The following is a 16,668-nucleotide window of genomic DNA, read 5'->3' as shown; positions in this document are numbered from 1 at the left end:
ACTCACCTTTGCCGCTTACAAATACATGAATGATTAATATGTGTCACTGGCAAGTTCTACACTGGCCTGGGGTGTTGCACCCACTGAAAACCTGAAATAGTCTCCTTCATGGGTTTTATCCCAGTACAAAAGCCTCGAGGTATCCAACAAAAAAAGCGACTTCGTTCCTTACCCTGTCACGCATTACCAGCCTGAGAGGAATGTTATTTTAGAGCTGCAGGAGCTCCTTGGATGAGACACAAACATAAGGCCATCATTATACTCGGGGAACTACCGCCTCCAGGCACTTAAATAGGACTGGGAATGTGCAAAAGTTTCCTCGAGGGCGTAAAACAAATTTCTGCATCAGAGGTGCTATAATAAATGGAAACTGGAACAGGGATCCAGAAAGAGGTCTCGAAGGTTTCACTTGGAGGTTCTCTAATTCTATATCACTGCAGGGTATGTCGACTTTGCCCCCCCTCCGTCATAGAGAAAGCGAAGCCCACAGCCACACCCCCTCAACGTTATGAAATTCTGATGAGTTGACAGATGACAGAATCAGTACGCTAATCATTCAGAATCGTGTCAGCTTTGTATGAAAGTGAGGACAGAAAGGGGGGAAATCAAGCCGAAGGCTATCGTCTGCATTTTCACACGGACAAGAATGTTTTCGAAGTCTGGATGAGCGGGGTAATTTAACGGCGCGCTGTTTCAGGCGAGGCAGACAGACAGATCGCTGACGTAATTTTAACTATGTTCAAATTTAGTGGCTTTCCGTTTTCTTTAAAACGATACCGATATTAGCATTTTTGCATGTTGTGTGTTGTTACAGGCGATGTCACTAACTGTCTTCAGCGTTAATTCAGCGTAATTTGCCAGCTCCTTCAGATGGAGTGGTCAATTTCATTTTTTTTTATTTTTTTTTGATCGATTAACTTGTGGAAGGTGTTATAATGAACTTGTAGATACGATACCGGAAAGTATGACTAGTATACCTGGCAGTTTTTAATATTTAACATAGACCCATTCAATTGTTTCCCTTTCGGCATCAATCTCAGTCACAACGTAGGGAAACTTGCTCTAGTCCTTCGCTGCTTTATAACCATATAATGTTAAGACAAAAATTAAGATGCCAACGGCGACGTCATGTATATTTTACAAAACGAATAAGCATGGATTTGCTTTAAGATGCTGGAAACATTTAACTTTTGAAGAGCAACGCCGTTCCATTTGTGAAAAATGTTACTTAAATGTTGTTTTTAATGCTCTCAAACGTTTCGATGACTAAACATATTGTGGGTGAAAGTATGTCGGAAAAAAAATTAAATAGAAAATCGGCTCGGTGAGGAGGAGGTGGTGGCAGGACTTGGGGGCACAGGGGTAGGGGGTAACAGATGACCACGCGCCCAGACTGGGTATTGTTCCAACGCCTCGAGGATAAGCGCGCGCTTGCCTGCTGCTGCCTCCCTGTCGTGGACTGAAACTTTGGAGCTCTCCTGCTCTTATTCTTTTATTCAAATGCCCATCTTTTCGCCTACACCACATGCCACTATTGACCTTTTATGCTTCCTTATTATTTTACTTTTCCACCATCGCCTTCTCGGCAATACATGCACGTCGCTCAGCCATTACTGAAAGATGAAGGATTGAACACATTTTTAAAATGTTTTTTTAGTAGTTTCATAAATTTGAAGTCCTGTTAACATTCACCAAACAAAATCGTTATATTTTCAAAACATAATTAATTATCGGCAATTGCTCAAAATACTGCCGTTCACGTCAAACTTTAAACAATATTACAAGGAATTACGAAACCGTAGTTTTTGTCTTTGTTCATATGTTTTATTTATCTAATGAAATCTATTACCTGACACTTTTGCTACTTCAAGAACAACCGTCGGTGGTCGCGGTGTATCCCCTCCCTTATTCTCCCCCCTCCCCTACAGTGTCATGTATTCGTCCCATCCTACGCAGTTTTCTCTTATTTCTCTTGTCTACTTCTTCTCGGGAACAACGATCTAACTTTCGCAACAACGATTCATCGTCTTGCCGATTCATAGTCAGAGGGAATATTACCCACTAACCCTGTTTTTTCATGTCACGGCGAGACAGACGCTTACTGAAATGGAAATACTACTTAAGTGCCGGTGGGAATACTTCCTGATTTTGGCCAATGCGTTCATGTCACCTGCGTTCATGTAAGTAAGGTGAAAGAGTGGAGAAATGTGGAGAGTTTCGGACGTTGTGCGCAGCTGAGACAGAGGGGAACCGATGCAACAGTGAAGAAAGGGTGTGTGTGGTCTGTAAGTGGTTTGTGTAAAAATAATTATGGTAATTAATTAGTTCATTATTCGCATAATAAATTAGTCTGTCTAGTAACAAGTACAGATTATCCAAAGACATACATAATTACTGTTGTTTATAATTATAGCGCAACAATCATGGCATAACTAAAATTATTATCATTGTTGTGGTCTACTTATTGCATATATCCAGACTAAAAGGCACACGCATACTCTAATTCAAACCATATACGCTGGATGTGTATGGACAATAATTAAAGACATAGGAGTTCATGCAATGTACGGGAGCTGTATTTGAATGGCATTTAAGTTTATGCATCTTAAGTCTCCTGCTGTCTTGTCGTTTGGATCCTTCATTTGGAAGAAATCGAATAATACCGTTAATGTCCTTACAAATGAGAAGAATTCATTTTAAGGAGTCGATTCGGCGGTGCAAATTGAACCAATGTTATTGCAATAATGATTTTTAAAATCATCTTACCAACATACTCGAAGATAATCTATACTCGGGAAAAAAAATCACTTTTAAAATTCATGTGTGAATACGAAAACATACACATCGAACAGTTATTGAAGCCTTCCTCAAATCGGGAAAAACTTCTCTAGACTGCTGAAAGAAGAATTTCTATACTTCAATAAAAGACCGTGATTTGGGCAAGCTGTTCCAGTAACGGCAAAGAGAAGCATCTAGAGGAAACACACACGGTAGAAAATCTATGTACTGCACGGACGGTTTCCAAAGATGCTTGTCTTAACCACCTGATCTCTTCCTCATATACAAAGAAAGCTGGCATTAAACTGCGGTGCCTTCTGGCGCTCCAGTGTTTCGAAAAGCAGAATTGATGCGTACTGTACATTAAATCCTAGTACTATGCTACTGATTATGTGAGGGACTCGGCTTTCAGCACATTCCTTCGCTTTAAGACAGCAGCACGGGGTGCTGGTAATAATTTTAGTGTAATATAGCACAGCACAGTCAGGGCGACAGCATGGGTCATCATTCCAGCAGTCACAGGCCAACTCTGTGCATATTTCAGGAACAACAGGCCGTTTGCCCTGCTTATTCAGGGATATATGCCTTCGACGCCAGAGTTCAACAGTTTGTATTTGACAATTTACGTTTTCTTATTTAGTATTACATTTTCTTAATGGTACTGTATATAGGTATATATTTGCGTGTGTGATATAGGTAAGCTAAAGGTGTTTTAAATCTATTCAGGTTTTTTACTCATGAAAATGATGACAGTGTACAGTTATTTGACCCTAGTTGGTTCACCATTTATACTCCACCGCATAGACTACTTCTAACGCTTATGTTTAAACTGAGTGTTAGACCAGTTCAACTGCCTGTAATGTGTGTCTGTGTATTTCATGGTAGCTAATCGTACTGGCATATTGCCCGCTACCTGTATGTCTGCACACAATGACTTGTCTTATTTGCACTGTGCGTACATTGTGGACCCTGAGAATTGCTATTTCGTCTCTCTGTATACTGGTATATGATGGGATGACAACGAAGTTTGGCTTTGACGCTTCGATCATTTGGGCAGGGTGCTGTGTAATGACATACTCGGCCTGAAGGTGGCAGGTGACCCAGTGCTGACACCCAACACGGTGTGCCTGCGCCTGGCCGGCCTGACCAAGCGGCAGATGCGGCTGTGCGTGCGTAGCCCGGACGTGACGGCCTCTGCACTCCAGGGCATCCAGGTTGCTCTCCACGAGTGCCAGCATCAGCTCCATGACCAGCGGTGGAACTGTTCCTCACTGGAGAGTCATGGAAAGCTGCCCCACCAGAGTGCCATCCTCAACAGGGGTGAGTGTCACGGGGCCCGTGGGGCTCCGCAGTCTGGAGGCAGCAGTGAAGGAGGACGTAATTAGCTAGGAAGAGAAGGGAATGGGGAACTGGTGTGTGGGAGGAGTAATGGAAGACAGATGAGGGCTCATATAGAGGAAACGTCCTTACAAGAGGGGCGGATATTTTAGTTTGGTTTGGAGTAACAGTGGCATAATGAATCTGAAACAACAGGAACTGAGTGAAAAATCCAGGTGTCAAAAAACACAAATGTTTGTCTCTGTAGAGCTTATCTAAGGTGCCGTGTCGCCTCTCGCAGGCTTCCGTGAGAGCGCCTTCACACTGTCCCTGTTGGCGGCGGGCGTGGCTCATTCCGTGGCGTCGGCCTGCAGCTTGGGGAAGCTGCGAGGGTGTGGCTGTGACGCCAAGCGCCGCCTAGACGACGACAAAATACGGTTGAAGCTGACGCAGCTGCAGCTGCAGACGCTGAGGGGGGCATACGGACCACCCTCCTCGCCCGCCCAGCTGGGGTCCCAGCGCTCGGAGCTCTTGCCCAATCCCGCGCACCCCATAGCCCTTCTAGACCCTCTCCCAGATGACATCTCCCCCGTGCAGGACACCTGGGAGTGGGGGGGCTGCAGCCATGACGTCCGATTCGGTGAGCGCTTCTCCCGTGACTGGCTGGACCCCCGGGAATCCCCACGTGACATTCACGCCCGCATGCGGATGCACAATAACCGAGTGGGCCGACAGGTGAGGAGTGACATTCAGCGCGCTAAGGTCTCAATATTTATGGCCAGACAGATTAACCAATAAGCTGTCAAGCTACAGTACAACTTTGGATCAGATCGACACAAAACTGGTCTGCAGATGTGACTTTGAGCCATGAATGGCGCCTCAGCCTTAGTATAAATGGAAAGAAATGAGGGAGAGACCTTAAAGAGTTTGCACAGCTTTTGCGGAATGTGAGTGTGGCCCTCTAACTCGTAATTAGCTTGGTACCTGCTCGTGTTCGGTGTTTTACCCAATCAGGAGCTTGCATTCCCCCGGACAGGTAGTAACGGACAACATGAAGAGGAAGTGCAAGTGCCACGGGACGTCGGGCAGCTGCCAGTTCAAGACCTGCTGGTACGTGTCTCCAGAATTTCGGCTGGTGGGGGCGCTGCTCCGCGACAAGTTTCTCTCGGCCATCTTCATAAACTCCCAGAACAAGAACAACGGTGTGTTCAACCCCCGGACCTGGAGGGGAGCGGGAACGGGAACAGAAAGGGGACGCCGGCGGCCAGTCTCCCGGGAGCTGGTCTACTTCGAGAAGTCGCCTGACTTCTGCGAGCGGGAGGCGACCCTGGACTCTCTGGGCACTCAGGGGCGCATCTGCAACAAGAGCAGCCCCGGAATGGACAGCTGCAGTTCGCTGTGCTGCGGGCGCGGCCACAACATCCTGAGGCAGACGCGCAGTGAGCGCTGCCACTGCCGCTTCCACTGGTGCTGCTACGTGCTGTGCGAGGAGTGCCGCGTCACAGAGTGGGTCAACGTGTGCAAATGAGCATGCTGCTGTCCCCCCCCCCCACTGCGGCGCATGCTCTGTCCCCCCCCCCCCACTGCAGAGCATGCTCTGTCCTCTGCTGGCCACCAGAGAAATACCCCCCTACACACAGAGCCTCCCTTCCTTACATTATCTGCTTATCCACTTTTCCTCTGGTTTTATCCTGTCATCTGGGATCCATTTTATTTTTGTTGCTGTTGTTACTCACAAAATTCCAAGTCTGAGACTGAGAATGAGGTGACTTAAGACATTTATCTTTCCTCCCCATTTGGATCTTCCTCTCGCCAGTTGAACATGTCCCGGTCTGAACATACTTTCCTCTTCTGAAAAATGAAAACAGAGAGAGAAGCAGGAACCGGACAAAAAAGTAAAAAAAAAAAAAAAAAAAGTCGATACAATGTCGTTGTACATTACGAAATGTATTTTTTATAAACTTTTTGTTTTCCTTTGTTACTTTCATTTCTGTCTGGACACTGCTATTGTATTTAATGAGGGGGGTGACTCCTTCAAGACTTTGATGCTACATGAGTAGCTGTAGCTAGTTAAGGTTTTAAAGGGCTTTTGCTTGGATCTGTGAGGTGGAGTGAGACAGTAGGGTGTTGAGGTCAACAGTGGACATTAAGGGTGAATTGATTCTGAACCTCTTCTGGGATTCCTGGTCTTGGGCTTCAGCTTGCCGTGGATTCGTTCAGAGCCGAAATGGAAGGAGAGAGACCTGCTCACTGCTGTAGAGACTCAGGACGGCTCTGTGTCCTTGCAGTGAAACTGAGGCCCCTGGGGGCAACAGCGCATTGGTCGTCCGGCAGCCATGATAGCTGAAAGGCCATATTCTGCATATTTAATTAGAAACCGGGAGATTTGTAGCACAGCACCTACTAACGAAAGATAACCCAAAATAAACAATTCAAAAGTCCTCGACATTTCCACGAGTTCGTTTGCAGACTGTGAGCTGTTGACACGAGATGCGACATCTTTGTGTTTGAACGTGCATCGTTCTCAGCCACGGGGAACCATTCACTGCATGCTGCCAAGCCCCCCCGTCCCTGCTTGCTCAGCTGCCATGGAGACAGACTTGACCACTGTCTGATTTACATGCCTCCTTAGCAGGAGCTGCCGGATAGCTGTGTGTCGCCTGGACCCACGACCCTGGGGATTACACCTTCCTCAGTGACAGTGGGCGACTCCCGCTTTTGGGTAAATGCTGCTTCCCTTCCAAATCAAACCAGACCTGAGGCACTTGAACAAATGGGGGGGGGGGGGGGGGCGGGTTGTGCTGAAAAACACAAATAACAAAGGTGAGCATCACGGAAAGGTGTGGACTAGAGATTCAGTCATCATTTCATCATTCCTCTATTATTTCACTCCGCTGTTCCCCCGAGCTGCCGTGAGTGGGGATTTCCTGTCGTCGTTTCTGCCATCTGTGACACAGGGAGACGGGAAGGCCTCTTCAGCTCTCCCTCCCTCCCTCCCCCTCTCCCCCTCTCTGTCACTGCAGCCCCTGACAAAAACACGGCAACACACTTTGCTCCCAGGATAATGAGAACCAGACATGGCCTATACAGCGAAAGAAGGAGAAGGCGAGGAGAGACAGAGGAGGAAGCGAGACAGAAACTGATGCCATGCCCGGCATGAAACAGCGAAGATTAATAATGAGTTCATTTAGGTATGTAGAGGAGCAGAACAGACACAGACACAGCAGAGAAACACAAACACGCACTTTGAGATACATTGTGCCACTGGCTAAGAGTGAGAGGCAGTTACTGTTCCCTTTTTATGTAAAAAAACAAACATATGTTACATAAACTTTTCATTCTTTAGATATTATTCAGGCACTTTCCCCCACATGTTGTACAAGGAACTAGCCAGGTTAAGATTCGGGATCTGCACATTTCTGCAACAGCAAAGGTCACGCGCTCCTCTAACATCTGGTAAAAAGCAGCCGTTTTGAGCGGTAGGTGAAGACAGAGAAACAAACAAGGTGCAGCAAAATCCATCTTGGTAAACATCGGGAGACATATGCTCCGAGATCCCCACTCCTCTGCCCTCTGATTTTAGAGGGACTCGGAGTGGGAAGGCGGTTAGCAGATGCTAGAATCCAGCTACCCAGAACATCAAAGGCCCCCCCCTCAACGTGCAAGTCCTCATTAGTTCTGCAAGTGTAGCTGAAGAGACTCGTGTTGGTATATTTGGAGGGCCATGCGTTGGCAAACACTTCAGAGGAAAGGTTTCTTTCAATTACACCGCCCCCCTCCAATGCGTCTACTACCACTGCAGCTCACTGTAATCCCCCCCATAACCCCCACTAACTACCAATACACACACACTGCACAGCCCCCTACTCGCCACATCACCCCATAATCTGGCCTGCAGCTGCACACATGAAGGCTGTTTCATGCAACTTCTTCCTCAGCCTCTGGCCGAAGCGAGCGTCGGTTGCAGCTCCAGTGGTGAACAGCAATGCGCGTGCACTGCCAGTGAAGGACACTGGAGTCTCAACATTTCATTATGTCTGTTAACTTGTTGTTTAAACACTTAACGTATCAACAAATATGAACTAGCCAGTACCCAAGGGCTCTGATGCTGCCCTGTGTTAACACAGATTTTTCAGCAGAGAACCAATGCAAGTGTCTGAGTTATTTGCCAGGGCTGGTTTTGGGCCTCGCATAAGCTTTCATTAACTATGAGTAATTTGTTGCACAAAATTAGTCATTTTACAAAATACTTTAGCTCATGTTCTGATTATCATTTGTGAGGCAGAACTTAATAGTCAATGGTTATGACCAAGGAACCGTGGATTAAATAATCACCACTTTATTTAATGTAGAAGAAAAGTCAAAGTATTTATAATCTTTAGAATATTTTGATTTTTTTGTTAGTTTTTACTGTTACATTAAGATTATGTTAAAAACAATTTAATTTAGCAGGACAAGAGTTTTCGTTTTATTTTTATCACTGCATAAATCGACAGCTGAATCAAGACTAATTATTGAATAACCTGGCTGGAGCAAAAAATACAGTGTTTCACGAATACTGCAATGTGAAACACGACTTTTGCAAAGGTGGTCATACATAAGTACAACTAATTAGACAACCTCCCGTTTGCTTAGTTTTTACTGATTAGAGGAAACTAAATAAATTACAAAGATCTATTAAAGTCTTGTTCTATAAATTGTTTGCACTTTGTGTAGCCTTTAAGACTATTGTTCGTGCCTCAAAAAATTACATACTTTAGATCAAAATAATACATGAAATTATATCATTTCCTTTACCGTTGTTTCGTAACTAGCAACGCTTTGTCTATATTTAGTAACATGTACAAGATCATGCCTCTTCCTGGTCTTTTTCGGGCGGCCTACCTCTGGTGTTTAGCCATAAGTCATTTAAATTCATCTCAAGCTAACGTACATTATTTCTATGAAAATGACACTATTTCAAAACTATTTCACTTCGTGTCTTTGATAAGTACATTTACTAATGACGTACATTAACAGAAATCAGGCATAATGCCGTATAGATAAATTGCAGCGTGCTTTTGCCATATTTGGGAGAGATCCAGTACTGGATGGATAAGACGGCCGGGGTTGGCGAGTTATTTCCAGTTTGCAGTTAATATCTTACCTTAATGCCTTCTGAATGCAACGTCTTCTGAAGAAAATACTGTTATATAACACTCACAAATGTCGGGCGATTATAAACGTCCGATTAATGGTCGACTTTTTCTTTCGTGAAATCGGTCAGTTAAGGAACTCCTTTGACATCAAGCTCCTCGGGCTGATACAAACGTAACTTTTCATTATTTATTCCTTATTTTATATCGGCCTAATATTATGTCTCTTGTGGGCCCACACCGCTGAAGCACATTCTGTCCTTTTTAAGATTTGGTTTCCATGTTGAGTTCTGCCAAACGCGCTCATTTGGCAGGCGATGACATATGATTAATTTATTAGCTGATTCATTAATTTCATTACTTAAGGCCACGTTTTCCATCCCTACATGTTGCTGTTGCCTACATTTTGCATTTGTTTAATTAAAAACTAAGTTATACCTTACGTTCTTCTATTAGGAAACACTATAAAAAATGCATATATTTTTGCATCCATGAGCACAGAAAGTCAGTTAAATTTGACCTAAGTTTTGAATCCACTCTAATACCAGTGCTTGTACACACAACAAAACGCACACAACCTATCCTCATCCGTCCGCAATACGAGCGCGAAAGTGATGCGAAGAAGACAGCGCAGATGGAGAGCAGCGGTGACGATGACAACTGGCGCAGATGATTCTCGCGAGTCTCCAGACCTCCCATACACGCATTTGGACCTTTAACCCAAAATATCGCGATGCTTTCTAGCTGTCACTTGCTCAAATTCAGTTGCCGTTACCATTAGAGGTAAGTGATGAGGCGTGCGGATGAATGGTAAAATATCGATAATATTTAGAGAGCAAAACGCCGGATAATCGCCTACAGCAAAGACAAATTAACGATTTAATGATTTACTGCTGCAGTGTCACGGTAGGATTTAGGATTGGAAGTGGCTTTCGCAGTTGCATTGGCAGCTGTCTGTGTCGTGACTGCAGGAGGAAGACGAATTATAAAGATGTCAATCGCTGGTGAAATATAACATTGCTATCTTACATCATGGCAATATACGTGTGCGCATGTAACTCTAAATAACTATTTGTATTTAAACAGTGACGCCATTGATTTAATTTGCTGAAGGTAAACAACGTTCATGAACACAATTTGTGTCTCGCATAGTGTGAAAGTGTTATGTTTATATTCTGTATACATTATGTTACAATAAAACAAGGATATTTCGCTGAATCATTTTGTGCGTAGATAATTCTATTATTAATGTTTGTAAACTCTTATTAATAAAATAACTTCTAATAGTAGTGTAGGATAATACATTTATATCACATTATTCTATAGCAACGCGTGATTACTTAATATTGCTTAATTTTTGTTTTTAAATTGTAAAACTATTGGACAGATTCAGAGGAAAAAAACGTAGTACAGTTCGCTCCGAGGAACTATAGCCTGCTTGTTCTATAAAATCTGATAATTGTACATTAAGAGTAATTTTAAATTAAGCAATTGTCCCCACAATGTGATAAAATCCTGTTATTTTGAAGCTGTATGACCATTTTTTCTGTCCCCACAAAAGGAAATTAAGTTTTATAAAAATCTGTGACTACAATCAAAAAAGTAGAAATGCCAAAAGCCTTGTATTTTGTTTGGTTACCTATGGTTAAGGTTAGGGCTGGGTAGGGGTTAAGGTCGTCATTGTTGATATTAGAGTTTTTCCCCATAGAAATGAATGATGAGTTCCCACATGGATATGAGAATAGGTGTGTGTGTGTGTGTGTGTGTGTGTGTGTTTGTTACTGGGATGCCCATTAACACTTTCTCCTTCTGCATATATACTAATATACAGATGAATTCAGCTTTGGCAAAATGCCTCGCGGTAATAATGCAGATGAATTATGTCCTGCTTTGGTACCTGTAAAATCATGTTTAGACATTTAACCTGTAAAGTCTGTTAAGGTCTAGCTGTATAGGTGAAATATAGGAGCAGCTACTTGATGTAAGGTTTGTAGTATTTATCACTCCTGTAACACGTGAAGAGGGGAAAAGGACAGCAGAAATACTCAGTTCAGTTCCATTCGTCCTTCCGTCTGTCCATCTATCCATCCATCCATCCATACATCCATCTTCCAACCATTTATCCTGGCCAAGTCACTCACGAAGAGTCACCTCAACTGAGTGCAGAATGCCGCTGATCCTGATCAGAGATGACAGGGCCAGCTCAGTTCAATTTAATTCAATTTAATTCATTTTCATATAGTGTCCTTCCCAGCATAGTTGCCCCACAGTGGTTAACAAAGAACTGAGCAGTGTCACTGACTGACATACAACATTGTAGGGTAACAATAGTAAACATGAAGAGTGAATAAAAGCCAGAAGACGACAGAGCAGAGGAAACAAAACTCCATAATTTAATATAAGAGAAAAAAACTCTGGTGCTCCAAGGTCAACTGGCTGTACGTTGGTAACGCTGCCCTAATTCACTGAGCAGCATCACCAAGAACTCACGCTTAGATGATAGGAGTTACCTGACAGGTTAAGAAGCACAGCTCACTTAGGGATATTGCCATTTACCCCTCTGTATCTGTTCCACTCGTGCATCTGACCGAAGCCCCTGTCCGTCTTCCAGACCACAGGCTGCCTGGACGAGCAGAAACACAGCCGCGAGCCAGCAGAGCGTCCGCCTCGAAGCCGTCACGGACCCAGTGCCTGGAACGGGAGAAGAGTCTAGCTGGAAGGCACATAGGCTGCAATGGGGAACATTTTCGGGAACCTGCTGAAAAGTCTGATTGGGAAGAAGGAGATGCGCATTCTGATGGTGGGGCTGGACGCAGCTGGGAAAACCACCATCCTGTACAAACTCAAGCTGGGAGAGATCGTCACCACCATACCCACCATAGGTAGGGAGTTGGTGGTAATGCACACGTGTCTGCGGAGTGCATTTACTTAGTGCTCTGGAGATGTGTGTCGCTGTTGGGAGTGTGAAAATGGAGGATGTATACAAGCTGCACTCTGGCAGAACTCCATGTTCTCGCTCCACTGCTAGTACTATTGTTTTCTCTCTAGTTATCGCTGCGATCTGTGGCTTGAACCAACAGATATGTCACCCCCCCCCCCACACACACACACACACATACACACACACACACACACACACTCTCAGGTTTCAACGTAGAGACGGTGGAGTACAAGAACATCAGCTTCACGGTGTGGGACGTGGGCGGGCAGGACAAGATCCGGCCTCTCTGGAGACACTACTTCCAGAACACCCAAGGTCAGTCTGCAGGGCCCTCAGATGGATGCACGTCCAGCAGGGTGCTAAGCCACATAAACACTGAGCGGCTTGGTCTCTTTATGCCTCGGGGAAGAAGCGAAGAACATGCCGTGTGCTGTGGTAGGGAGCAGGACACCAGCGGCCAGCTAGGGGTCAAAGTAGCACCCAGAGTTAATGGCTGTTTGGCGCTCTTCTCAGATTTTTTCTTCTTTATGATTATGCCTCTAATGCATTTTGAGCTTTGGAATCCCGTTTCCGACAGCCGTTTTAACAAATCATGTTGCCTCCAGCTTCTTCTCTGTAGAATTGAATTTTTTTTTTGTTTGCTGAAACACATCATTTTAAATGAACTGCCAGATCTGTCCGCCAAGTCGGCTGGATCTGGCGGTTAACCAGATCAGATACTGGAAATGTGTCTTTAAAAATCCCAGTGCCAGGGTTCAAATGTGGAGGTCCAGTTGTTGCATTACTTAAAAAATTGGTACCGCAGCATTAGTTAAAATTAAGTTTAGATAGTCCAGATATGCTACAGTTACAGTTATTTACATATATTTATTATACCAATAATCATCTTGTATCCCTGGGTGATTCTGTGTACCTTTGTTCATTATTTTGAGGTTCACTCAAGTTATTCACCCTCCATTAATTTAACAAAATAACCAAAAAAAAGCTTGAAACGGCACTGGCAGGACTGATCTTCGTGGTGGACAGTAACGACCGGGAGAGGGTGAACGAGGCGCGGGAGGAGCTGATGAGGATGCTGGCGGAGGATGAGCTACGTGACGCTGTCTTGCTGCTCTTTGCCAACAAACAGGTGCCCCTCCCCCCCGCCCAGAAGTCTGCCTCTTCACTAACAGAAACCCATATTCCACAAAGTCAAGCTGTTTTTAGTTCTCAGTATTGGGGGAAAATGGGTTTTTAGACTGTAAGCCAGAGGACTTTATTGTTTTGTATTCTCTCTCTCTCTCTCTCTCTCTTTGTTTAATGGTTCACTCAGAATCCTTCTGTCGATTGCTGCTGTTTTCTCAGATCTGCTTTTATAATTTCATCTTGCCTTTTGTTATTATCTCATTCCCTTTTTATGCAGAATTGGAAATCCTTAGCAACACGTAGGTTAAATGTGTAGAAAGATGCATTCTAGCCTGTGACGCTTCCCCCGCAGGACCTGCCCAATGCCATGAACGCGGCCGAGATCACGGACAAACTGGGCCTGCACTCCCTGCGGCACCGCAACTGGTACATCCAGGCCACTTGTGCCACCAGCGGCGACGGGCTGTACGAGGGCCTGGACTGGCTGGCCAACCAGCTCAAGAACAAGAAGTGAGCCAGGCCTGGCGCTCAAGGGCGTGCCAGACAGTCTTTGTCTTCGTCGTTGTTGTTATTGTTGCTGTTCTGTTGTTGGGTGGGTGAGTGTTGGCTGGATCTTAGGCACACGTGCTCACACACAGGTCAGACAATGAACCGCTGCATGCTGATTTGGCCGAATGTCTTGCTGATGAAAGTGGGAATACTGCGAGTCAGGTATCTTCCACTCGTTTGTGTTTATTTGCAGAATGTCAGATTGAGGTTATATGGGAGCAGGGGAGGGGTGTCACTAAAGATTTTGGGCCCCATGAAAGCATATCATGCTGGGCCCATGGAACCGACACCAGTCATGTTTTCTACAAAATTATTTAAGTCCCCCCCCGAGCTCATCCTGCTAAGAACGTGCATTTAGGGATGGAGGCTGTGTGATGATATGTCACATTTCATGGCGTCTCTTCTGGAATGGGGTGTCATACCTACGTTTTGTGAGTTTGTGACTTTTGAGTGGAACGAGAAAATGCTTTCGTTGTAAAGTCTCTGTGTGACCTCGTAGACTGCGAATAAGATTCCGTGTCGATTTAACAAATGGCCCTACTTCTCCGCCGTGGGCAGTGGCTGAGAAAATAGTGTAACTTAGCTCCATCTGTTTTCTGGGTTTGGTTTCGTTAAATGCTGGCGTGCAACTAATCTGTCTAATTAGATTCAAATCTTTAAGTCAATTCAGTTGTTCTTTCATTCAGCGTTTTTTTTTTTTTTTATGTAATAGCTACGGATCCAGCAGAAGCTGCTTTTTTTCATTACAGTTTATTACAAGCTGTGACTGTCATGGTGCATTTATTTGGTTTTGCTGTTTTTTTTTTTTTAATTAACGCTACCATATTTAAAAGGAGCTGCTGCTGAAGGGAGACAACAGCCACATAGATATAGCTATACACGCATAACAGCAGGCATGCTGGGATTACGACTGAACAAACGCTGAAAACACTTTGCTGTGTATTTTCTACTCCAGTTCATTTTCTGTTCCCCTCTAAGCCGTTCTGGCTGTCAGTAACATCAGCTTCCTGCGAAGTCGCCTGGACATGGGAACAGTGTGTCGCTGTCACCGTTGTACTTGAGCTGCACTTACGTCGTGTTTGAGGTTGGCAAAGTACCGGAATGGAGCCCTAGCGCTTCACTCAGAGGCTGGTCATCCATCCACGCCGCCGCAATGCCCTCTGCTGCGTGCGAAAGTAGCCTTGCCAGGCCTCGCATGGCCAGAAGAGCTGGGAATGAGCTCACACAGTCGATTCATCTGCTTCGTGCAGGAGACACACAGGAGGACGGCAAGGCTGCACGCGGCGCATTTCCACATGTGCTGCAAGTGTACTTCAGGGGGAGACCAAGAAACATGATTTAATCTCTGTGTCGGTTTGCATTATTTCTGTAAATATTTCTCTTATTCCTTGGTAGTGATGCGTGCATTGTGAGCGACACGCCAGAAACGAAGTAGTCAGCCTGCGCGTTCCCAGGCTGAAAATGTAGTAATCTGCCGTACAGTGATTTTACTTTCCTGATGTTTAGTGGACATTAAGTCAGATTGATTCGGATAATATTCATTCTCCGATTGACGGTGACGTAAGTGTGAATGGAGTTTTCTGTTATTCGTAACAGGCCTCTAGGTTACTGCTGTTTGTGTAGCCTGCCTGACAGTCCTCCGCACGCTGCATTTTAATGATCATGCACAGTGCCGTGCGTGGGAGTACTGCGTCTGCATTTGTCTATGTGAGCCACCTTCTGACTGTGCCTGCAGACACTCATGGAAATAATCCACGATAAAGCATCCTGAGTAAGTCACTTTTTTTAAACACTAAAGAGGAATTATGTATATTTTACTCAAATTGGTCTGAAAATTCAATGGTGTTCCACATTCTTGTATAATGTCTTATTTATCTTGTAATTATTGCCTGTGTATTTCTATTTAATATAAAAATGTGTTTTATTTTTGGAAAGTTTTTGATGTTCAATCCATTGGCTTCTCTTAAAAATGTGACTTTTTGGTGTAAGTTTACTGTTCAATTTTAATAGCTATACCAACTGAAAATATTTTTTAGCAATGAAAAATTTGTTTATCAGGTTATCATGTGATTCATTTTTGCAGTCATTCCATTGTATACTGCTTTATAGGGAGAATAAATCTGTTCTTTTTCTGTTTGAATGGCCCTGTTGCAACTTTTTGAAGATGATCACCTCAATTATTTATTTACATATGCAGCTGAATAAGGGCAGCAGAGTGAAACTGATTTATATGTCACAGATAATTCACTAGCATTAATAAAAAATTGTGCCAGTATACATCCATCTGTTTGTCTGTCCATCCATCCGTTTGTCTTTCCATCCATCCTCCAGTGCCAGACAGACATGTTAGCAAATGCTTCACTACTTCACTAAACAGTTTCTTCAGTTAATTGTTTTCATGAAAATGCAGGTGCTGAGCCAAAGAGGTCATTAAGCCCAAAAAAAATCTTGGGGGGGGGGGGTTAGAATTTTTTTTTGCTCATTAACAAAAATCTGTCATCATGTGCTACATAGAAGCTGATATCATTCCCTTATCACTTATGTGGCTTTCTGAACACTTAGAGACACATTATTTTTTAAATAGTCTATTGGGAAGTCTGCCTTCATTAAATAAAGAGTGACTCTCCTGACAATGTTGCTTCAAGTTCTTTGCTCACTTATAGATTTATGTGTTTTTAGGGGGCGAAAGGCTAATGATTCCATGTCCCCTGGAAACATAAATGTCAAAGTCTGCCTAGTGTCATAGTGCTCTATGTCCCCCTTGTGTCACGGGGGCAGGGGGGGGGGGTCCTACCTAGTGCCCCAGTGCTCTGTGTCCCTCTC

General features: G+C 44.2%; 2 protein-coding genes across 7 annotated transcripts; both read left to right on the top strand.

Moving 5' to 3' along the window:
* Nucleotides 1–354: 354 nt before the first annotated feature.
* wnt10b (wingless-type MMTV integration site family, member 10b) lies at nt 355–6,536 on the top strand. Of its 4 annotated transcripts, none has more exons than XM_072712950.1 (4): nt 355–441; nt 3,836–4,098; nt 4,397–4,830; nt 5,132–6,536. In XM_072712950.1, the coding sequence occupies exons 2-4, from the start codon at nt 3,936–3,938 to the stop codon at nt 5,621–5,623; spliced, it is 1,089 nt and encodes a 362-aa protein (XP_072569051.1). In that variant the 5' UTR covers nt 355–441; nt 3,836–3,935; the 3' UTR covers nt 5,624–6,536. The 4 variants fall into 4 exon arrangements, with proteins under 4 accessions (XP_072569051.1, XP_072569050.1, XP_023700240.2 ...); XM_072712949.1 differs by lacking the exon at nt 355–441 and adding an exon at nt 542–672; XM_023844472.2 differs by lacking the exon at nt 355–441 and adding an exon at nt 1,390–2,180.
* A 350-nt stretch (nt 6,537–6,886) lies between these two features.
* On the top strand, nt 6,887–15,981 carry arf3a (ADP-ribosylation factor 3a). Of its 3 annotated transcripts, none has more exons than XM_023844502.2 (5): nt 6,887–10,013; nt 11,842–12,112; nt 12,376–12,486; nt 13,176–13,300; nt 13,649–15,981. In XM_023844502.2, the coding sequence occupies exons 2-5, from the start codon at nt 11,965–11,967 to the stop codon at nt 13,808–13,810; spliced, it is 546 nt and encodes a 181-aa protein (XP_023700270.1). In that variant the 5' UTR covers nt 6,887–10,013; nt 11,842–11,964; the 3' UTR covers nt 13,811–15,981. The 3 variants fall into 3 exon arrangements, with proteins under 3 accessions (XP_023700270.1, XP_023700271.1, XP_023700272.1); XM_023844503.1 differs by lacking the exon at nt 6,887–10,013 and adding an exon at nt 10,024–10,136; XM_023844504.2 differs by lacking the exon at nt 6,887–10,013 and adding an exon at nt 10,157–10,343.
* The last annotated feature ends 687 nt before the right edge of the window (nt 15,982–16,668 follow it).

The sequence above is a fragment of the Paramormyrops kingsleyae genome, chromosome 6, assembly GCF_048594095.1.
Source record: "Paramormyrops kingsleyae isolate MSU_618 chromosome 6, PKINGS_0.4, whole genome shotgun sequence".
NCBI classification, from domain to species: domain Eukaryota; kingdom Metazoa; phylum Chordata; class Actinopteri; order Osteoglossiformes; family Mormyridae; genus Paramormyrops; species Paramormyrops kingsleyae.
This window is presented reverse-complemented; position numbering and strand designations above follow the sequence as displayed.